Source organism: Pygocentrus nattereri, chromosome 4 (assembly GCF_015220715.1).
Source record: "Pygocentrus nattereri isolate fPygNat1 chromosome 4, fPygNat1.pri, whole genome shotgun sequence".
In the NCBI taxonomy this organism is placed as follows: Eukaryota; Metazoa; Chordata; class Actinopteri; order Characiformes; family Serrasalmidae; genus Pygocentrus; species Pygocentrus nattereri.
The window spans coordinates 1390819-1414946 of NC_051214.1; the positions used below are offsets into that span (position 1 = coordinate 1390819).

Sequence of the window (24128 nt, forward strand, 5' to 3'; positions counted from 1 at the left end):
TATTAATAAGCCTGAGATTTTAATAAGTAGATTTAAAGGACTGTGCTCATGTTTCTAGGACATTCCACCAGCTTTACAGTGGTGGTGATGGGAACCAGGTGTCGCCATGACTACAACACAGATATAGACACTTTATTCACCATCCAGAACCACCAGAGAACCTACACGAGTCTTCTGAGCTTATATGGATTGTCGATGATGGAAAACAGTGGAAAATCTGGAATAATGAGTTTTCTTTGGGGACTATTTTGCCGCAGAGCGCCCTGCATGTCTCCCTCCGCCATGAATGGCTTTAAATAAATGGTTTGAAATAAATTTTAAGCCGAAACCTTATCGCAAAACTGTGGTTAAACAGTGTTTCAGGCACCAGGCCGCGCACTCAGAGCCGTTTCATGGCGAGGGAGCTTTCAGAGGCAGAGTTCACATCTTGACCATTTAATTATGTAGAATTTTGGAACAGTCAGTGGGGTTCCCCTTTGAGCACTGAGCAGCCCATGGACCTGCAGGGGAATTTCATAGCACATCTCCTCCAGCATCTATCACCACATGCACAGTGCTGTTGCCACCCCAGTAAAAGTGAAATTAAACGCCAAAATTAATCAGTAACTGAGGAAAAAGACCAATATCGTTATTTGAAATTACTCAAATATTCATCAGCCACGTAAATCCGATAAGTGACTTCTCTCCTCTGTATGTACTGCGTAACACATCATGTAAAAATAATGAGTTATATGGTCTATTTTACTGTAAAGGTCCCTAGTTTGCCTGACGCGACCTGCAGCGTTTAATAACCGGGCTTGTTTTGTTTACACCGCAGTTGCGCTGCTTTCGCGGTTGCCGTGGTGATATGAATGACTTCTCACCTGTCCAATCGGCGTGCGTGCTTGTGAAGACAAGCTACTAGCCAATCAGCGTCGGCCACGGATGCTTCCAGCCAATAGTAGCGCAGGAGGCGGGACCTGTCGGAACACAGGTGGAGGGAACGCGCCACCCGTATTCCGGCGCTGCAGTCAGTCCCGGCTCGGCCATGGCGCGGCTCGGCGTGTTGATCCTGCTGCCGCTGCTTTTCGACTCCGTGTTTTCCATCTCGTTCTTCTTACCGGTCCGGACGAGGAAATGTCTGAAGGAGGAGATCCACAAGGACGTCCTGGTGACGGGAGAGTACGAAATAAGCGAGCAGCCGAACACCAAAACGAACCTGAAGGTGAGAGTTGTGGATTATCGCTGATGCTAACGCTAACGCTAAGGCAACGTCAGCTGTAGCGAAGCCCGCCGTCGGTTAGTTTACGTCTGAAAGTGAAGCCGCGCTCTAAATACCGCGTGAAAAACGAACAGAACCGGGTCCAAAGGTCGTGTTTAGCCTCTTGAGTCAACGTAACGCGTATAAATTGTGAGATAAAGCGCTTAAAATTGCGTCCGGGCCTGCTTCTGCGCTTCCTGACTGGGAATTTTCCGTTCCACCTTAAACGCTGCAGCAGTCACATTCTGTCCCCTTGCAGCCTGCGGCGCCAGAACGGAGCTGCCGCACCATTTAAGGTGGACCGGAAAGTTCAAACGGGAAGCCGACTGGGAGAGCCAGCTGGCGGCGCATGGTGGTGAAATACAAGGACATGGACGGAAAAATAGCGCACAGGAAGACACCAGGTGGCTGTTTTACCTGTATATTCATTTACTTTCGCTCGAAACTGTTTATAAATCATAGCAAGGCGCTGTTTTGCTCTAAATTGGCCTGGTCCGAGTGTTACACGTCACTGCAGAAGTGCCCTGTGTAGCTGGAACTGGCTCAAGAAGCAAAATAAAAGTCCCCCGATTCAGACTCTATATAATATAATATAATGTGAAGAATAAATAGAGATGTGTTGCTTGCTTTGTAATTGGCTGTAAATGTTCTTTAACGCCGCAAAACATGTATGATATTCTGTGTTTATGAATGAACTGCTTAGTTTTGCTCTGCACGAATACATCTTGTAGGGCTGATCCATATGACCGTACTGACCAGTTCACTGACCAGCTCAACCATATGTTTTATTATAAATAGAGCCAAATCATCCTGTAATTACTGCCACATGATTATGTTCACACACATATATATATATATATATATATTTTTTTATTTTATTTTTTTTATTTTCTCTGTCCCGGCTAATCAGTTGTCTGAATAAACAAATATCATGTGTCGTGATGTTTTTTGCCATATGGCCCACCTCTGATATAATTATGAGATATATATCATCTTGTCAGATTGCCCTGCCATATGTAATTTATATTTATTTAGAGCATTAATATCTAAGTCCTCTATACCCCCTGGACCCACTGGTCAACACAGCTGAGTGTAAAGAGAGTGAAAATAGTCCTGTTAAACCTGATTTTGTGCTTCATAGTGTTCAGTTTTTTGATGATATGGTAGTTTTTTTTTTTTCCTGCCCCAGCTGATCAGAGCAAGGCTGGTCTGCACAGATAAATATCACGTATGAAAAGTATGGTGAAGTTTTCGCCGTGGTCTCTGAACGAGCGACAGCCGTTTCTTTCATTAATTCGCTTCTTGTGAACTCTTGTAGATCACGGACTCCTCCGGCCACATCCTGTACTCCAAGGAAGACGCCACTAAGGGCAAGTTTGCCTTCACGACGGAGGACTACGACATGTTTGAAGTCTGCTTTGAGAGCAAATCCCAGATGGGTGAGTCGCCGCAGTCCCGGACGAAGCGGTGCAGCCGCTGGTCCGAACGCAGAGAGAGGTCAGAACCAGGTGATGTGAGCTGACCGTCAGCAGACCGCTCCTGTGTACGTGATCGGGAGGCCACAGTGTCTGCGGCGGGGTCACGCTCCTTGCCGTGGGTTTTAATAGCACTTTAGGTCAGTAAATAGGTCAATGGATGGACAGCAGGTGTAAATTTGTAATTATATAAAAGTGGGGGGGTGATCTCCTGCCTCGACTTGCTGAAGTCACACCGCATTGCGTCGAGCAGCGACCAAAAATCGGAACCCATTGTTTTTAATGGAGTTACCGACTCGGCGCTTTGACGCGTGCCAGCGCTTCATGACTGTTCGGTTCCCCAGCGCGCCACACCGCAGTTCGTCATTCGTTCTTTTATTCCGTTCATTGTCCTGGGTCTCAGTACTTACTGGGCGGAAGGCGGAGAACACCCTGGACAGGTCGCCAGTCCATCACAGGGCAGACGCGCGCACCGAGGGGCAGTTTAGCCTGTCCTTGGACGTTGGAACACCCGGAGGAAACCCACACAGAAAGGGGGAGGCCTGGTCACCTGGCCTGGAAATCGAAACCTGCTGCACCACTGCGTTAAATTAAAGCCGTATCTAGGCCACAGTAGACGGTGAGCTGCCTCGGCTCGTGTGCGTGGAGGCAGTGAGCCGAGGCAGAGCGTGATGAGGAGCCGAACACTTTGTTTTATTCAGTTTATGAGTCGAGAGTAAAACTGAACTCAAACCTGGCGTCGTGTGTTATCGGCTCTCCCTGCCGCCGTTCTGTAGCAGCGCTCCGCGTCGTGACGCTATGACGTGCTGCACAACACGTCCGGCGTGCGACGGCCTTCAAACTACCGAAGCTTCTGAAGTGCCTCACTGGACAGAGCCTGCTGGGTTGTGTGGGTTATTTTGGTGAGGTCAGTTCAGTCACAGCAGCTTAGCAGCGTTCCTGTTTTCAGCTCCTTCATGCTCTCGGAATTCGGAGGGTCCAGTGACGTTCGGAGGCAAAAGGTGCCCGGTATGAAACGTCGTAGCTTGGCCGCGGGGCCCGGCCCGGCCCGGCCCGGCCCGGCCCGGCCCGGCCGCGGGGCTCTTCAAAAAACCCGGTTTTATTTTTCCAATAGAAACAAAAAAAACAGATTAGATCCCAAGTTCCTGTGCTGTGTTTAGTAGATATGACAGTGGTTGATTTCATTGTTCTCTGTAGGAACCGGGAGGGTTCCTGACCAGCTGATCAACCTGGACATGAAGCACGGCGTGGAGGCCAAGAACTACGAGGAGGTTCATACAAATGTTTATTTATTTATTTTTTATTATTATTTATGTTGTTAAAAGAGAATCCAGACTCTTCACACTGTTCAACAGTGCCGACAGTTATTATTATTATTTAATATTAATATTATTTTAATACTCTTACAAATGTTCTTATTAATAAAATAATTATATGAAGAATTGCAATATAAAATGTGAAAATAAATAGGTACCACTTTAGAATAAGACTGCCCTTATTGTTATAATTACAAACTATTTCAAATGAATTGTTGGTGGTTTATTAAGGTGCTGAACACTAACGATCATCATTAAGCCAGAGATCAGAGAGCAGGTCTGAGGTTAGGAGTTTAGATTGCCCTGGTCGTGACTCATGAGTCGTGGTTCTGGGGGCTTTATGAACTGATGAGTAGGCGTTATGAAGGCTTTATTAGAGTAGTGTTATTCATAACTCACCGTTCTGTGAAGTGCAGGGCGTTCTTGCTGTGAATGCAGCGCCGCCTGATGATCCGGCAGCTCAGGCGTTAGACGGGCAGTCTTCGTAGAGCGTCTTCTGGGTGAATGTCTTGGTCAGGTGTCTGACCGCTCTGCGTGCTTTCCTCTCTCAGATCGCGAAGGTGGAGAAGCTGAAGCCTCTGGAGGTGGAGCTGCGGCGGCTGGAGGATCTTTCAGAGTCCATCGTCAACGACTTCGCCTACATGAAGAAGAGAGAGGAGGAGATGAGGGACACCAACGGTGAGCAGGGAGAGGAGAACACGGCACCGTCCAGACTTTTCCGAAAATGTGTTGCTCTTGAGAAATATACTGTGTGTGTGTGTGTAATATATATATATATATATATTTAAAGAAAATTTTTCTATATTTAACCATGAACACCCAGAGGCGCCATATAGCACCAAAAGGGTTCTTCTGTTGTTATAAGCTTGGCATTGTAAAGACAGAAGAACCTCCTTTGGCGCTACATAGAACCCTTTTCAAAAAGATTTTGTATGGAACCATATACAGCACATTCTCCATCAATCTGAAGAACCATTTCACCACGCACAGAACCCTTTAATCATGCAGGCGCTTCTCTGGGTGTTCAGGGTTTTCTGTGCTAAAGAACGCTCGAAGAACCCACGTTCTCTGACGTCTCTCTTCTCCCCACAGAATCCACCAACACCCGCGTGCTCTACTTCAGCATCTTCTCCATGTGCTGCCTGATCGGTCTGGCCACGTGGCAGGTGTTCTACCTGCGCCGGTTCTTCAAGGCCAAGAAGCTCATTGAGTAGAACCAATCAGAGACCCAGAATCCCTCTCTGACGCCTCACTCTCCCGCCCCTTGTCTCGCTGCCCGGCGTCTGCAGGCTCGTGAAGGTTCTTTGGGAGGAGGGCAGCCAGGAGACGACGTCCATCCGGTCATTGTCTGGGCAGTCGGCGGCTATTTTCACCTACTCAGCGTCTGCGTTTTTGGATGAACCACACGTTTATCGCTTCACACTGTTTTTTATTTTATTGTTGTTATTATTATTGTTATTATTATTATTATTATTATTATTATTATTATTACTACATGCAGCCTAAACGGATCCTTAACATGTTTAGTAATATACATTTGAACTTCCAGACCCGACGAGCCGCTTTATGATGAGTGATTAGAGGTGCATCCATACCACAGCGTCTCGGTGATCTCGATAACTATCAATAAAACTATATTAGTTTCCACTGTTATAGCGATTCTGCCCAGTATAAACACTTAATAACACTTTATTTGAAGGACGCCTACATAGAGACTCGCAGGGACGTTGAGGAACGCGCCTAAAAAGCAATATTGTTTATATAACTGTTACAGTAATGTGGCTGAATACGAGTCGAAAACAGTAAAGAAAGAATCATACAGAGTTTTATAGTCTGCACCCATCATTAAAGGGGAATGAGGGAATGTGTTTATGGTGTGATCAGAGATTCAGAGGGTTTGGTGTGAAACGGTTCAGACGTCTTTACAGTGGTGGTGATGGGAACCAGGCGTCGCCATGACTACAACACAGATATAGACACTTTATTTACCATCCAGAACCACCAGAGAACCTACACGAGTCTTCTGAGCTTATATGGAATGTTGATGATGGAAAACAGTGGAAAATCTGGAATAATGAGTTTTCTTTGGGGACTATTTTGCCGCACAGCGCCCTGCATGTCTCCCTCCACCATGAATGGAGTTGAAGTTCTCTAAACTCTCATAAAACAGCGTCTCAGTCATCAGGCAGTGAATTCAGAACCAGTTCATGTAGGAACTTTCTGTAGGAGCTTTTAGAGGGACGTCTGGTTCCCATCACCACCACTGGGAGCAGCTTTTAGAGGGGGACGTCTGGTTCCCATCACCACCACTGTGAACGGTTCTGGCTCGGTACGTTTATCTAGAACCGAGCGTTTCACACCAAACCGCTCTGACTGCATCAGAACCCGTTAATAAGGTAGTTCTGTGTTTCTATATGAGTAAAAATACAAAAGTGTAGCTTCTATTAATTCTAAAATACGCACGTTTAAATATTATCCAGTGCGTTTGCGAGTGTTATGAAGTCTCTAGGCAGGTGGTCTTCAAATAACATGTTTTTAAATGGACCAGAGTGGTGCGTCCGTCTGCGTGGCTGGTAACTGAAGGGAAGTAATTGGGAAATCGGTGTTGGTGCATCTCTGCTGTTAATCACTGAAGCGCCTGTACGTGTTTCTTCTTATTGTAAATGCTGTTAACTGTAAGTAACGATGGGATGTCTGGTTATAACGAGCTGCGAAGTCGTCGCTGTCCAGAAAGCCCCGCTCTCAGCGCCATACGTGAAGTCCTTTGCACTCTTTTGAAGCTCCACACGGAAGAAAGCGTCTTTACTTTTTTATTTCTATCGTTATTTGTTTTTTTTTGCTGTCTAAAAGCTCATTTGATGGTGCTGATTGGATCCAGCTTAGCTTAACTGCACCACCTCTTCCTTTGGCTTTGCATTCTTGTGCTGTTTTTGTGGGACATTTACACTTGGAGCACGTCGTAGCTTCCCGACACCGAGCGCTCCATAATCCGATCGTAATAATAGTCGGATTTCTGCAGTCGTCCGTGGTTGAACTGGCCGTGTAAACACCATTCTGTAAATCTGATGGAGGAATCTGATGAAGGCGCTGGATCTGAGCTCAGTAGTCAGATTTCTCCGGGAACTCTTACTCTGATTTCTTTCGGATTTCTGGCTGCCCAGCTTTTCCGTAACGGAGCGTCTTCAGCGCTGGTTCTTTAACTCGCAGTGGATCCTACTAACAATGAGGCAGCAACCCAGCGGAAGCTTTCGCATTTTTATTTGAATGTAATTATGAGATGGGGGTGTGTATTAACGCAAAGGTTCGGCTGGTTTCGGGGACTGGGCTCGTTAGGTGGTGATGGTTTTTGATTTGATTTGTTTTGTTTTTTGCTGCCGAGCCGTTCGTTTGGTGAATAATTTCTGATCCGTGTTTTGGACGTTTCCATGTTGGTTTTTGGTTCAGTTTTTGCCGCAGTTCATTTTAACAGTGAAGTCGAATCATCAATAAATCGTTAGTTACAAAGGTTTTGAGTCATTTTTGTCTTTTTGATATTCCTGTGAATATTCCTGTTTGAGAGAATCCATGATGTCGCGTGCATCCGTGCTCTCTCACTACAATACCCAGCATGCAGTGCTAAAACAAACAAACAAAGCATCCAACAGCACACCCCCCCCCCCCCCCCAACACACCCACCCACCCAAACAGGCATGCTATAACAGACATGGACCATGACCACTCAAAGAACCTTTTGCATGGTGAACTGGTTTTTATGATGGAGAACCTGTTCTATATGGTTCTATACAGAACTTTTTTGAGGGATCTTGTATTGTTGCAATAGCAGAACTGCATTAGGTGCTATATAGAACCAACACATTCTCCATCAACCTGAAGAACCTCTTCACCATGCAAAGAACCATTTAAGCATCTTAAGATGCTTCCTACCGTTCATGGTTCTGTATAGAACTGTACTAAAGAACCTTTTATTAAGAGTGTAGGCAGCTACTGTTTGCCCGTTTGGTTGATCATGATGGTTTCATGGCCCACGGTGTGTCGTCACCTCGTTAACCCCTGATCTTAAGCCGGAGAGCCGACTGTAGGAGTCGATTCTGCGGTTTGTTGCTGTTTCTCTCCTTCTGAAGGTCACAGACGGGTCACTGCCAGTAAAGCAGTTTTGTTGTGACGTGACATAAAGATCAACATCAGACGTCTCACTGTCTGCTGGCCGGTACATAAGCTAGAACAGCTCAGTGGAGCAACACCAAACAGCCTGTGGCCCACAGAAGACAACCCCCGCCAACATGACTGGGCAGTGCAGACCTGGGCAAACCTACATGGGCCCTGCGTGGGCCAGCCCACCCTGGACTCCACCAGGGTTATTATAGGTCACTAAGAATAAACTAACAGGGACAGATGTGATTGTTGAGTGTTAAGACCTGCTCTCAGAGTGTTTATCAGTGAGAGGCTCCTGGGCCCTGCAGGTCGTCCCCTACAGGGCCAGGTCAGGCGTGTATAAAGGTGGATAAATAAAACTAAAACTTGTCATTAGGGACCAACAGATCAGGAATAACCTTCCGGATGTGAGTCGAGAACATTCATGAAGAGAATAATGTACCAGCAGCGAGCGTCAAGAACCTGGCCTGGTCACCCTTTGGCTAGAGCACCTTTACGATTCGGGGACAGTCTTGTGGACAGATGGGCGGAAGGTTAACCTGAAACAGACCTCAATCCTGACGGACATTCAGAAAAGCCTTTACCCCCGCAGGGCTTTAATGTGGCCAAGAAGACCTTTTTATACTAAATAATGAAAGTGTGAGCCTAAACACAAAGTGGAAAATTTAAAATTTCCGTTCCACCTTAAATGATGCAAGATTTAGTCTAGCGCTTCATATAACTGCAGCACTAATTAAGGTGGAACGGCGAATTCGAATAAGAGGCCCATTCCAGTCTCTTCCAGCGCAGGTTTAGGTAAAGCCGCACTATCCGTGACTAAATATGACGCTTAATATTCTTTATCAGCGAATATAAACGCGCCCAGATGCGGTTTGAGTAGATTTTAGGCGGAAATGCGCAGATTAGCAGCGATGCTAACACACGCAATACGCTACCGGACTACATTACCCATGATGAACCGCGCTGTCCGAATCGAGGAAGCTCTCGATGACAACATCCGGGAAGTGAACTAGCGTGCTGTTGACAGGCTGCGCTCCGATCACGGACTGATAGTGCTAATCGATCATCATCGATAAGGCGATCAGGGAGGGAAGATGCCCGGCGCGGATAAGGAGACGGACCTGGGCGAGCGGATCGAGGCGTTCCTGGCGGAGCTGAAGCGCGGAGGCCGCGGCTCCGGAGAGACCGCCCGCAGCACAGCGGCGCTGCTGCGCAGGATCACCGCCCAGGCGCGCTGGAGCAGCGCAGGTCCGTAACCAGCAGCACGGCACACAGCACTAACACCCAAACTACAGCAGAGCCGCACTAAACTACAGCACTAACACCCAAACTACAGCAGAGCCGCACTAAACTACAGCACTAACACCCAAACTACAGCAATGACACCCAAACTACAGCAGAGCCGCACTAAACTACAGCACCAACACCCAAACTACAGCACCAACACCCAAACTACAGCAGAGCCGCACTAAACTACAGCACTAACACCCAAACTACAGCAGAGCCGCACTAAACTACAGCACTAACACCCAAACTACAGCAGAGCCGCACTAAACTACAGCACTAACACCCAAACTACAGCAGAGCCGCACTAAACTACAGCACTAACACCCAAACTACAGCAGAGCCGCACTAAACTACAGCACTAACACCCAAACTACAGCAATGACACCCAAACTACAGCAGAGCCGCACTAAACTACAGCACTAACACCCAAACTACAGCAGAGCCGCACTAAACTACAGCACTAACACCCAAACTACAGCACCAACACCCAAACTACAGCAGAGCCGCACTAAACTACAGCACTAACACCCAAACTACAGCAGAGCCGCACTAAACTACAGCACTAACACCCAAACTACAGCAGAGCCGCACTAAACTACAGCACTAACACCCAAACTACAGCAATGACACCCAAACTACAGCAGAGCCGCACTAAACTACAGCACTAACACCCAAACTACAGCACCAACACCCAAACTACAGCAGAGCCGCACTAAACTACAGCACTAACACCCAAACTACAGCAGAGCCGCACTAAACTACAGCACTAACACCCAAACTACAGCAATGACACCCAAACTACAGCAGAGCCGCACTAAACTACAGCACCAACACCCAAACTACAGCACCAACACCCAAACTACAGCAGAGCCGCACTAAACTACAGCACTAACACCCAAACTACAGCAGAGCCGCACTAAACTACAGCAATGACACCCAAACTACAGCAGAGCCGCACTAAACTACAGCACCAACACCCAAACTACAGCACCAACACCCAAACTACAGCAGAGCCGCACTAAACTACAGCACTAACACCCAAACTACAGCAGAGCCGCACTAAACTACAGCACTAACACCCAAACTACAGCAGAGCCACACTAAACTACAGCACTAACACCCAAACTACAGCAGAGCCGCACTAAACTACAGCACTAACACCCAAACTACAGCAGAGCCGCACTAAACTACAGCACTAACACCCAAACTACAGCAATGACACCCAAACTACAGCAGAGCCGCACTAAACTACAGCACTAACACCCAAACTACAGCAGAGCCGCACTAAACTACAGCACTAACACCCAAACTACAGCACCAACACCCAAACTACAGCAGAGCCGCACTAAACTACAGCACTAACACCCAAACTACAGCAGAGCCGCACTAAACTACAGCACTAACACCCAAACTACAGCAGAGCCGCACTAAACTACAGCACTAACACCCAAACTACAGCACCAACACCCAAACTACAGCAGAGCCGCACTAAACTACAGCACCAACACCCAAACTACAGCACCAACACCCAAACTACAGCAGAGCCGCACTAAACTACAGCACTAACACCCAAACTACAGCAGAGCCGCACTAAACTACAGCACTAACACCCAAACTACAGCAATGACACCCAAACTACAGCAGAGCCGCACTAAACTACAGCACCAACACCCAAACTACAGCACCAACACCCAAACTACAGCAGAGCCGCACTAAACTACAGCACTAACACCCAAACTACAGCAGAGCCGCACTAAACTACAGCACTAACACCCAAACTACAGCAGAGCCGCACTAAACTACAGCACTAACACCCAAACTACAGCAGAGCCGCACTAAACTACAGCACTAACACCCAAACTACAGCAATGACACCCAAACTACAGCAGAGCCGCACTAAACTACAGCACCAACACCCAAACTACAGCACCAACACCCAAACTACAGCAGAGCCGCACTAAACTACAGCACTAACACCCAAACTACAGCAGAGCCGCACTAAACTACAGCACTAACACCCAAACTACAGCAATGACACCCAAACTACAGCAGAGCCGCACTAAACTACAGCACCAACACCCAAACTACAGCACCAACACCCAAACTACAGCAGAGCCGCACTAAACTACAGCACTAACACCCAAACTACAGCAATGACACCCAAACTACAGCAGAGCCGCACTAAACTACAGCACCAACACCCAAACTACAGCACCAACACCCAAACTACAGCAGAGCCGCACTAAACTACAGCACCAACACCCAAACTACAGCACCAACACCCAAACTACAGCAATGACACCCAAACTACAGCACTAACACCCGAACTACAGCACCAACACCCGAACTACAGCAGAGCCGCACTAAACTACAGCACTAACACCCAAACTACAGCAATGACACCCAAACTACAGCAGAGCCGCACTAAACTACAGCACTAACACCCAAACTACAGCAATGACACCCAAACTACAGCATTAACACCCAAACTACAGCACTAACACCCGAACTACAGCACTTACACCCAAACTACAGCACCGACACCCAAACTACAGCACCGACACCCGAACTACAGCACTAACACCCAAACTACAGCACTAAGACCCAAACTACAGCAATGACACCCAAACTACAGCACTAACACCCGAACTACAGCACAGACACCCGAACTACAGCACAGACACCCGAACTACAGCACAGACACCCGAACTACAGCACAGACACCCAAACTACAGCACCGCCACCCGAACTACAGCACCGACACCCGAACTACAGCAGAGCCACTCTAAACTACAGCAAAGTCAAATCTGCCTAATAGCTGGACAGAAAAGGTCAGAGACGTTCCAGTTGACCTGACCTTTGACTTAAATGCTGCAATTCACAAAGCCGGATTTGAAAGTTAACCAGATAACTTGAGCCCAAAGCCAAGTTTGTCTGAAAAAAGGTCAGGGACGTTCCAGCTGGACCGTCCACACTAATGGCCCAAATGATTACACTCCCTGAGAAACACTGGGGGTCACTTCTCACCGCGCGCTGTTAAAGCTGCAGCTGAGGACCGTTTCTGACCAGTCTTCCTGTTGAACAGGGCAGAATTTCTTTATTTAGCCAGAGAAATGAAGCCCAACGTCTGGGACGTCCAGTAGGAGGAAAGAAATGGTCAGGGACAGTCCAGGTGACCTGACTTTTGGCCGAAATGTTGTGATTTATTGAGAATTCTGGTTGTTATTTCACAAAGCAGGATTTCTCCATTTGGGAAACCTGAAGACCAGCACTGCTTCTGACCCCTCCTTCTCTTGGACGAGGCAGGAGTATCAGTTAGCCAGATGAATCAAGTCCGTCCAGTCAGAGAAGAGAGAAGCTCAAGGACATCCCATTGACCTCATTCTGGGCCTCAGTGATGCAGTTCCTCTGTGGTTTTTCACAATATCACCACATATTTCACATTCAGGTCTGTCCAGTAGGGAAAAAGGACCTTCCCACTCACTAATGGCCCAAGTGAGGTGTGTCCAATAGGAGGAAAGAAAAGGTCAGGGACAGTCCATTTGACCTGACTTTTGACCTAAATGATGCAATTCCTTGGTGTTTTTTCACAATATCACCACATATTTCACATTTCTCTGCTGTAGAGCCTAAAAGTGAGGACTGTTCTTGTTCTCTCCTCCTATTGGACGAAGGCAGGATTTCTCAGCCAGATGAATCAAGCCCAGTCAGGTGTGTCCAATAGGAGGAAAGAAAAGGTCAGGGACAGTCCAGTTGACGTCATTCCGGGCCAAAATTCTGCGGCGTTTTAAACAAAGCAGGATTTCTCAGTTAGCCAGATAACTTAAGTTGACCCCTGTCCAGTAGGAGGGAAGGGCCAGTAGGAGGGAAGGGCCAGTAGGAGGGAAGGTCAGGGACATTCCAGTTGACCTCACTTGTGGCCTAAATGTTTCAGTCTGCTGAGAAAGGCTTGCTGCTGTTTCACAAAGCAGGGTTTCTCCATCGTTAAGCCCGACAGTCTGACCCCTCCCTCTGACGAATGGGGCGGGGCGTCTCAGTCCGGAGGAAAGGGAAGGTCAGGGAGGGTCCAGCTGACCTCACTTTTGGCCTAAATTATGCAGTTTATTGAGAAACGCCGCTGTGTTGTGTCGTGTTTGTGCAGGTGACCTGATGGAGATAATCCGCAAAGAAGGCAGGAGGATGACCGCCGCTCAGCCCTCAGAGACCACCGTGGGCAACATGGTCCGCCGCGTACTCAAGATCATCCGAGAGGAATACGCGAGGTACCGCAGGCTCGGATTGGTCCGATAGCCAATCAGATTCAGTCGCGTGCAAACAAGCAGCTGCACACGAGCCCCTCATTTACATACCATTTACATACCTGTGCCTCCATCACATACGTGAAGCTACACAGAGCACACCCTGACCACCAGGTGTGGCCGTAGGGAGTAAATAGGAGGATACAGGCAGAAGATGAAGGGATGGAAAAGAAAAGTTCATACGGTGGTGCTGCATGTAAAGATGTTCGAATTTATCACAGCAAGATGGAGAGAAAAAATGATATTTATAATTTCTAAAAAGCTAAAAAAAAGAATTTCAAAGAATAATAGATTATAAAGGAGAAAGAGAGACAGATGAAAAGGAAAGAGAGAAGGAGAAAGAGAGAGAGACAGAGGGAAAGGAAAGAGAGAGAGAAAGAGAAGGAGAAAGAGACAGAGGAAAAGGAGAGAGAGAAAGAGAGAGAGACAGAGGAAAAGGAGAGAGAGAAGGAGAAAGAGAGAGACAGAGGAAAAGGAAAGAGAGAGAGAAAGAGAGAGAGACAGAGGAAAAGGAAAGAGAGAGAGAAAGAGAGAGAGACAGAGGAAAAGGAAAGAGAGAGAGAAAGAGAGAGAGACAGAGGAAAAGGAGAGAGAAGGAGAAAGAGAGAGAGACAGAGGAAAAGGAAAGAGAAGGAGAAAGAGAGAGAGACAGAGGAAAAGGAAAGAGAAGGAGAAAGAGAGAGACAGAGGAAAAGGAAAGAGAGAGAGAAAGAGAAGGAGAAAGAGAGAGACAGAGGAAAAGGAGAGAGAGAAAGAGAGAGAGACAGAGGAAAAGGAGAGAGAGAAGGAGAAAGAGAGAGAGACAGAGGAAAAGGAAAGAGAGAGAAAGAGAAGGAGAAAGAGAGAGAGACAGAGGAAAAGGAGAGAGAGAAAGAGAGAGAGACAGAGGAAAAGGAGAGAGAGAAGGAGAAAGAGAGAGACAGAGGAAAAGGAAAGAGAGAGAGAAAGAGAAGGAGAAAGAGAGAGAGACAGAGGAAAAGGAAAGAGAAGGAGAAAGAGAGAGAGACAGAGGAAAAGGAGAGAGAGAAGGAGAAAGAGAGAGAGACAGAGGAAAAGGAAAGAGAGAGAGAAAGAGAGAGAGACAGAGGAAAAGGAGAGAGAGAAGGAGAAAGAGAGAGAGACAGAGGAAAAGGAAAGAGAGAGAGAAAGAGAGAGAGACAGAGGAAAAGGAGAGAGAGAAGGAGAAAGAGAGAGAGACAGAGGAAAAGGAAAGAGAGAGAGAAAGAGAGAGAGACAGAGGAAAAGGAGAGAGAAAGAGTGGTGGGGTGAGAACCCGCAGGTGACACTGTTGGCCTAACCAGTCATATGTTTATGCAAATTACACAAACTACATGCGCAGCAGCTGATTTATCATTACTAATAAAAACTACTGAATGCAAACCTGGACTAGTTCAGAACTGAAACTGAACATGCGGTAATTGGAGAGATTCGACACAGACGCCCCTCTTAATGACATCAGAACGAGCCACTCAGTCAGGCCTGGAAGGTTCTAGATAGTCACCTTTCACCCAGTTCTACTGTAATACACTACAGGAAGCGTAGGGGGCGATACAGCTTCTACTGTTTCATTTAAAAAGCTCTGTAATGTTCATATGATCCACACAGTCGCTCTGACAGACTGTAATACACTACAGGAAGCGTAGGGGGCGATACGGCTTCTACTGTTTCATTTAAAAAGCTCTATAATGTTCATATGATCCACACAGTCGCTCTGACAGACTGTAATACACTACAGGAAGCGTAGGGGGCGATACGGCTTCTACTGTTTCATTTAAAAAGCTCTATAATGTTCATATGATCCACACAGTCGCTCTGACAGACTGTAATACACTACAGGAAGCGTAGGGGGCGATACGGCTTCTACTGTTTCATTTAAAAAGCTTCTATAAAGCTGATTTACCCCCCCACGGTGCTGTTGTTCTCCGTCAGGTCCCGGGGCAGCAGTGAAGAGGCGGATCAGCAGGAGTCTCTGCACAAACTGCTGACGTCCGGCGGTTCCAGCGAGGAGAACTTCAGGCAGCACTTCGCTCCCCTCAAAGCCAACGTCATCGAGGCCATCAATGAGCTGCTCACTGAGCTGGGTAAGACCACCTTAATGCAGACAGACAGCCAAAACTGCACTCATGGAAAAAAAAAACCCTCATATTTCCAAAACAGAAACTTCTACGAAATAGTTTTTTCGTTTTAATTAAAGCCTGTAATAAAATTCTGTTATTGCAAGTGATTCTGGAGCGTTCCTATTGGTCCATTTATCATGAAAAAAGGATCTGACCTGGTCAAATTTTTATAAAAACAAAGAAAACATACACCCCTCGGCAAAACAGTGGGCCGAGCCCTCAGTATGAGCTGTTGTGAGTAATTAATTAATAATCAGTAATAATTGAGAGTAATTAAGTGGTATCTGATTTGAGTTCTGTAAATATAGATTTAAATGGAAGGATTAATTCATCTTTTGGTCACTAGAGGGCACCACAGACAACATCGCCATGCAGGCTCTGGAACACATCCACTCTAATGAGGTCATCATGACCATTGGCCGCTCGCGCACCGTGGAGGCCTTCCTGAAGGACGCGGCACGCAAGCGCAAATTCCACGTCATTGTTGCGGAGTGCGCCCCCTTCTGTCAGGTAAAAAACACTTGTGTGATCAGCAGCAGAACCTGATATTAACCTCTAATCAAATTCAGCTTCTACTGCTCAGAAATCATAGAGCAGCCTTTATTTGTTTGATTTCCAGGCAGTTTAAGTGCAGGTTGTTCATTTTTAATGAGAGATATCAGAAGAGATTAGATATATTCCCAAAATGTGTCTCCTAACAACCACCTGGAAGAGTTGGTAGCCCCCAAAACTGCCCCATCAGATAAACAGCACTGAAAGCTTTGATCTCTGAGAGAGAGGAGAAGATCAAGCTGCTTCAGATCTGAAAACATCCACAGGTGTTTCTGTCCATCCTTCCACTGTGAGAAGACCACTCAGCGCTGTGGGTCTGAAAGGACGTGTAGCTGATCAAGAAGAACCTCACTGAGAAAAGGAGACGGATACACCAAACTAAGAAGCTGGACGATGGACTGACCACCCCAGAGTCCAGACCTCAACACCACTGAATGGGTTTGATCACTGATGCTGAAAAACGTGTAACTTGTACTGAAAGTCGGTTTTGACTGTAAATGAACGAGTGACGGTGTCGGACTTTTCCTCCGTCTGTTGAGGCTGAAATCATCGATTATGAGAACCTGTAGCTCCTTAATCCAAGTATCGGTGGTCGTTTCCGTATCGGTCGAGCCCTGCTCCGCAGGTGACCGGTGTCTGAGTCAGAGTGACCGGCTCTTTTCCTCCTCCGCAGGGTCACGAGATGGCCACCAGCCTCTCTGAAGACGGGATCGAGACCACGGTGATCCCTGACGCCGCCATATTCGCCGTGATGTCCAGAGTCAATAAGGTGAGAAACGCTGAGCTCTTCACTCAACACACCGCTGGTCAGAAGTTTGGAGATTTGTGCAGATTTAAACATTACAGACAACAAACGATTTAATAAGTTATATATTGTGTTTGTTTACACTGATTCTGACCACCTCCTCGTTTCTACACGTCCACTTTATCAGCTCCACTGACCGTATAGCTGCACTCTGTAGTTCTACAGTTACAGACTGTAGTCCATCTGTTTCTCTGATACTCTGTTACCCTGTTCTTCAGTGGTCAGGACCCCCATGGACCCTCACAGAGCAGGTACTATTTGGGTGGTGGATCATTCTCAACACTGCAGTAACACTGACGCTGTGCTGGTCTGAGTGGATCAGACACAGCAACGCTGCTGGAGTTTTTAAACACCTCAGTGTCGCTGCTGGACTGAGAATAGTCCACTAACCAAATATATCCAGCCACCAGCGTCCTGACCACTGAAGAACAGGGTAACAGAGTATCAGAGAAACAGATGGACTACAGTCTGTAACTGTAGAACTACAGAGTGCAGCTATACGGTCAGTGGAGCTGATGAAGTGGACAGTGAACGTAGAAACAAGGAGGTGGTCAGAATGTTAGGCCTGGTGTGTGTGTGTGTGTGTGTGTGTGTGTGTGTGTACATATATGCGCATAAATATCCGTTACGTAACGAGTAGGAATCTGTAAACAGTGTAGAAATGTTCTATGTCCAGAGTGATGACCAGGGTGATGACCAGAGCTGCAGACTGTTCTGATAGTTAACATCAGAGTCATGTTAATAAAAATAATCTGGCCTCATGTTTGAAATGTTTTCCCCAGAATATTTTAAACATTGCATAAAAATCTTCAGGTATTTTGAAAGATTACATTTTGTTGAAATGCAATACTGTATATAGTAATAGTGTATATAGTAATAGTGTATATAGTAATAGTGTATATAGTTATAGTGTATATAGTAATAGTGCATATAGTAATACTGTATATAGTTATAGTGTATATAGTAATAGTGCATATAGTAATAGTGCATATAGTAATATTGTATATAGTAATGCTGTATATAGTAATAGTGCATATAGTAATACTGTATATAGTAATAGTGCATATAGTAATAGTGCATATAGTAATAGTGCATATAGTAATAGTGTATATAGTAATGCTGTATATAGTAATAGTGCATATAGTAATAGTGCATATAGTAATACTGTATATAGTAATAGTGTATATAGTAATAGTGTATATAGTAATAGTGCATATAGTAATAGTGTATATAGTAATACTGTATATAGTTATAGTGTATATAGTAATAGTGCATATAGTAATAGTGCATATAGTAATAGTGTATATAGTAATAGTGCATATAGTAATAGTGCATATAGTAATAGTGCATATAGTAATAGTGCATATAGTAATAGTGCATATAGTAATACTCTATATAGTAATAGTGTATATAGTAATACTCTATATAGTAATAGTGCATATAGTAATAGTGCATATAGTAATGCTGTATATAGTAATAGTGCATATAGTAATAGTGCATATAGTAATAGTGCATATAGTAATAGTGCATATAGTAATACTGTATATAGTAATAGTGTATATAGTAATAGTGTATATAGTAATAGTGCATATAGTAATAGTGTATATAGTAATACTGTATATAGTAATAGTGCATATAGTAATAGTGTATATAGTAATAGTGCATATAGTAATAGTGCATATAGTAATAGTGCATATAGTAATAGTGCATATAGTAATACTCTATATAGTAATAGTGTATATAGTAATACTCTATATAGTAATAGTGCATATAGTAATAGTGCATATAGTAATAGTGCATATAGTAATACTGTATATAGTAATACTCTATATAGTAATAGTGCATATAGTAATAGTGCATATAGTAATAGTGTATATAGTAATAGTGTATATAGTAATAGTGCATATAGTAATAGTGCATATAGTAATACTCTATATAGTAATAGTGTATATAGTAATACTCTATATAGTAATAGTGTATATAGTAATACTCTATATAGTAATAGTGCATATAGTAATAGTGCATATAGTAATAGTGCATATAGTAATAGTGCATATAGTAATAGTGCATATAGTAATACTCTATATAGTAATAGTGTATATAGTAATACTCTATATAGTAATAGTGCATATAGTAATAGTGCATATAGTAATAGTGCATATAGTAATACTGTATATAGTAATACTCTATATAGTAATAGTGCATATAGTAATAGTGCATATAGTAATAGTGTATATAGTAATAGTGTATATAGTAATAGTGTATATAGTAATAGTGTATATAGTAATAGTGTATATAGTAATACTGTATATAGTAATAGTGTATATAGTAATAGTGTATATAGTAATAGTGCATATAGTAATAGTGTATATAGTAATACTGTATATAGTTATAGTGTATATAGTAATAGTGCATATAGTAATAGTGCATATAGTAATAGTGTATATAGTAATAGTGCATATAGTAATAGTGCATATAGAGTGTAATAAATATTTACATTTAAGATATAATGTTTAAATCTACAGTGCATAAAACTATTTTATAAAGTATGTCAGTTAAACCTAAAAAAATCATAAAATGAAAATGAATAAAATAAATGAAACAATAGGATTTAATAAAATAATGTTTAATATATATTAAATAAAAATCTAATAATATTAAATAGAACTAAATACAAATATTTAGTAAAAAAACCTAACATGTGCTAAAATGCGATTAATGGCAATTTAATAAAATTAAAAATGACCTGATGTAACAAAGCAGTTGAACTAGTTTTCATGATGACCCCGGCTCGAAGGTCAGCGTCCGTCCAGATGTTTATTTCTGTGAATGAAACTCGTTTAATTTTTTTAGGTTGATCTGCCGAAACACCTCATTTAATCCCAGCGGTAGGAAAGCTCTCCTGGAAGCGACTGAAGACTGAAGCTCATCTCACTGTGTTCGTTTCCCTTTTCAGGTGATAATTGGTACTCAGACGGTTCTAGCTAACGGAGGACTGAGAGCGGTGAACGGAACCCACACGCTCGCGCTCGCCGCCAAACACCACTCCACTCCGCTCATCGTCTGCGCTCCGATGTTCAAGCTCTCACCTCAGGTACCCGGACAGCCACTAGCAGACGCTTAAAGCCGTAGTTTGAGCAGAAAAACACTTTCAGCCCCAAATTCAGTCGATCAGCCGAGATACCGGCCTCAGCGCTGGACCTGCGAGGCTCACGGAGCCGAAAAGTAGTGGACGCTTATATTCCACCAATTAGCCTGACGCTAACTGCAGGCCTGAAACATCACACACTCACTTCAAACCGTGTGGAGCTGTTCAGGATCTCGGACGGTCTTGATTATGTGGTTTGACTCACTGACATCTATGAACATTTATATTTACATTTATATATCACAGCCGTTCCCAGTGGTGGTGATGGGAACCAGACGTCCCTCTAAAAGCTCCTCACAGTGGTGGTGATGGGAACCAGACGTCCCTCTAAAAGCTCCTACAGAAAGTTCCTACATGAACTGGTTCTGAATTCACTGCCTGATGACTGAGACGCTGTTTTATGAGAGTTTAGAGAACTTCAACTCCATTCATGGTGGAGGGAGACATGCAGGGCGCTGTGCGGCAAAATAGTCCCCAAAGAAAACTCATTATTCCAGATTTTCCACTATTTTCCATCATCAACATTCCATATAAGCTCAGAAGACTCGTGTAGGTTCTCTGGTGGTTCTGGATGGTTAATAAAGTGTCTATATCTGTGTTGTAGTCATGGCGACGCCTGGTTCCCATCACCACCACTGTAAAGACGTCTGAAGCACTTCACACCAAACCCTCTGAATCTCTCTGTTTACACCTCACACACTGAGTTATGCAGGAATTTTGAAAAGCTCCCTTTGATCCATAACAGCAACATTAAAGATGTTTGTAAAGCCAGTCAGTGATCAGTTTATTCAACTCTCTGTACATTAACATTCAGCATCATGACATTCCACCCTCACCAACTGAGCGAGCGACCGACTGAGCGACTGACTGACTGACTGAGCGAGTGAGTGAGTGAGCGACTGACTGTCTGACTGGCTGAGCGACTGACTGGCTGGCTGTGTGACTGACTGAGCGAGCGAGTGACTGACTGGCTGAGCGAGTGAGTGACTGACTGACTGAGCGACTGACTGAGCGAGTGACTGACTGAGCGAGTGACTGACTGAGCGAGTGACTGACTGAGTGACTGACTGAGCGAGTGAGTGACTGACTGAGCGAGTGACTGACTGAGCGAGCGAGTGACTGACTGGCTGAGCGAGTGAGTGACTGACTGACTGAGCGAGTGACTGACTGAGCGAGTGAGTGAGTGACTGAGCGACTGACTGTCTGAGCAAGCGACTGACTGAGCGAGTGACTGACTGTCTGACTGGCTGAGCGACTGACTGGCTGGCTGGCTGTGTGACTGACTGAGCGAGCGAGTGACTGACTGGCTGAGCGAGTGAGTGACTGACTGAGCGAGTGACTGACTGAGCGAGTGAGTGACTGACTGGCTGAGCGAGTGAGTGACTGACTGGCTGAGCGAGTGAGTGACTGACTGAGCGACTGACTGAGCGAGTGACTGACTGAGCGAGTGAGTGAGTGACTGAGCGACTGACTGTCTGAGCGACTGACTGAGCGAGTGACTGACTGAGCGAGTGACTGAGCGAGCGACTGACTGTCTGAGCGACTGACTGAGCGAGCGACTGACTGAGCGAGCGACTGACTGAGTGAGTGACTGACTGTCTGACTGGCTGAGCGACTGAGTCCTGCAGAACCTCAGACTGTACAGACTGTACTGTGTTCTCTCCCTCAGTTTCCTAATGAAGAGGACACGTTCCACAAGTTTGTTTCACCACAGGAAGTGCTGCCCTTCACTGAAGGTAACCCTGCAACCAGCCGAGCTTTGATCCAGTTCTGTTCACTACTGGGATCAAAGTGTTTCAATATGGGTTTTAATATTTTTAAAAATGGACGTTAGCAGTAAAAAATAACTTGTACAGTGTAAATATAAATATTAAGCCCTTAATTTAAGTATTTATTATTTTAAACTGAATACTGTTTTATTGAAGGCTTTGCTTTATCACCGCTAATCTCGACTCGATAATCTGGTTTATTTAATGATAAATTATGGAAACGTACCATTTTCACTTGTTTATCTTTTAAACTCCAAACCACTCCGGCCTCATTTGAATACATTATCAATTAGACCAATGAATAAGTTTTGGTATCCCAGTTTTTGAATAACCACGCCCACCCCGACGACGCTGGAGTAAGTCATGTATGATATAAATTACTATATTAGTCATTAATAACATTTCGCTGCTGTCGGGTCAAAACCTCGTATCTCCAGATCGGAAACGTTACAGGAGGAGGAAAAAACAAACTCTACCTTTCAGTGATACTTTCTTAATCCCACAAACGGGAAATTCCACCTCCGCATTTAACCCATCCGTGAAGTGAAACACCACATACACACTAGTGAGCACACACACACACACTAGGGGGCAGTGAGCACGCTTGCCCTGAGCGGTGGGCAGCCCTATCCGCAGCGGTTAGGTGTCTTGCTCAAGGACACCTCAGTCATGTGCTGTCGGCTCTGGGGATCGAACCGGCGACCTTCCGGTCACAGGGCCAGTTCCCTAACCTCCAGCCCACGACTGCCCCCAGAAACAGATGACGAAATGTCCGGTCTTCCGCGTGACAGGCGGAGATACTGTCCACTCTACTGACGAGGAGGAGGCGTCAGTGGAACCAGAATTTTTTCTGGGTTATTTCTTTTGGTCCGCTCATCTTGGAATTGGGAGACAGTATACAGGACTGTGGGTATTTTCAAATGATGTCAAAAACTGACCGACGACAGAAACGGAGATACGAGGTTTTGAAGCGGTATCGTAACAGATGTGTGTTCTGCGCGTATGAAGTTCTGTAACGTGGAGAAACGTGATGCAGCTGCAGTGATCACAGTAGTGTAGAACTCAACTGTCTGGTGTGTATATATTTCTATAATAATAATAATAATGATATTATAATTAATAAGGTTGCTTATTTAAATCTGAAAAAACACATTCATCACGGATGGTCAGGAACAGTTTGACCTGTGTGTGTGTGTGTGTCCTCAGGTGAAGTCCTGTCGAAGGTCAACGCTCACTGCCCGGTGTTCGATTACGTTCCTCCGGAGTTAATCACGCTGTTTATTTCCAACATCGGCGGAAACGCTCCGTCCTACATCTACCGGCTGATGAGCGAGCTGTACCACCCGGAGGACCACGAGCTGTAAATAAAGGCGTAAATAAAGCCCTGACCAGACGCCCGCGTGCTTCATTTCCCCGGCACGGACATACGGAGCGCTGGAGCTTTTGGTTTTTCACGGTTTTCCCCACACGACCTGCACCTTTCAGCACTTAGTCTGATCAGCATCTCAGTACACGCACACGCACACACACACACACACACACACACAGAGTCCAGTGACCAACAGGTTGGCTCTAGTTTTAGCGCTGGACCCGCGAGGCCAGTGGAGCCACCTGCCTGAATCACCACTCGCTTCAAACCGTGCGGAGTTCTTCAGGAATCGCAGTGACCGTTTGAGCCCACTCGGCCAGAAAACCGCATCGGCGCTGTTCGAATGCAGGAGCGGGCAAAAACCGACTCGGCTGTTAACGGTGAACGGAGAGACTTCGTCTGAAGCCGTTTCTGAGCCGCTCTGTCGGTCCGTTCATCGTGAAATGACCACTCGCTTTACAGGACGGCAGCCGAGCTCAGGTTCTGCAGAACATTGAAAAATTTAAATATATTATTATTAACTATTAATATTAAACATGCTTTCTGGATTTTCAGTTTTATTTTTATTTTATTCTATTTTTTTTATTTTGTGAATCATTT

General features: G+C 45.1%; 2 protein-coding genes across 2 annotated transcripts; both read left to right on the top strand.

The window, feature by feature from the left end:
* Positions 1–995: 995 nt before the first annotated feature.
* tmed10 (transmembrane p24 trafficking protein 10) lies at positions 996–5854 on the top strand. Its single transcript, XM_017706939.2, has 5 exons — positions 996–1204; positions 2559–2679; positions 3913–3986; positions 4583–4709; positions 5124–5854. Exons 1-5 carry the CDS (start codon positions 1028–1030, stop codon positions 5243–5245), a joined length of 621 nt encoding a protein of 206 aa, XP_017562428.1. The 5' UTR covers positions 996–1027; the 3' UTR covers positions 5246–5854.
* A 3301-nt stretch (positions 5855–9155) lies between these two features.
* On the top strand, positions 9156–23547 carry eif2b2 (eukaryotic translation initiation factor 2B, subunit 2 beta). Its single transcript, XM_017707012.2, has 8 exons — positions 9156–9431; positions 13612–13732; positions 15698–15849; positions 16232–16395; positions 17111–17206; positions 20199–20336; positions 22060–22126; positions 23366–23547. The coding sequence occupies exons 1-8, from the start codon at positions 9278–9280 to the stop codon at positions 23521–23523; spliced, it is 1050 nt and encodes a 349-aa protein (XP_017562501.1). The 5' UTR covers positions 9156–9277; the 3' UTR covers positions 23524–23547.
* Positions 23548–24128: the final 581 nt, after the last annotated feature.

What these genes read in the sequence shown, in the direction of transcription:
- tmed10 (XM_017706939.2), top strand. Translation starts at nt 1,028, where the DNA reads ATGGCGCGGCTCGGCGTGTTGATCCTGCTGCCGCTGCTTTTCGACTCC. An exon ending in ACACCAAAACGAACCTGAAG is followed by an intron (nt 1,205 to 2,558) that starts GTGAGAGTTGTG and finishes GAACTCTTGTAG; the next exon opens with ATCACGGACTCCTCCGGCCA. An exon ending in TGAGAGCAAATCCCAGATGG is followed by an intron (nt 2,680 to 3,912) that starts GTGAGTCGCCGC and finishes TGTTCTCTGTAG; the next exon opens with GAACCGGGAGGGTTCCTGAC.
- eif2b2 (XM_017707012.2), top strand. Translation starts at nt 9,278, where the DNA reads ATGCCCGGCGCGGATAAGGAGACGGACCTGGGCGAGCGGATCGAGGCG. An exon ending in AGTGCGCCCCCTTCTGTCAG is followed by an intron (nt 16,396 to 17,110) that starts GTAAAAAACACT and finishes CCTCCTCCGCAG; the next exon opens with GGTCACGAGATGGCCACCAG. An exon ending in TGTTCAAGCTCTCACCTCAG is followed by an intron (nt 20,337 to 22,059) that starts GTACCCGGACAG and finishes TCTCTCCCTCAG; the next exon opens with TTTCCTAATGAAGAGGACAC.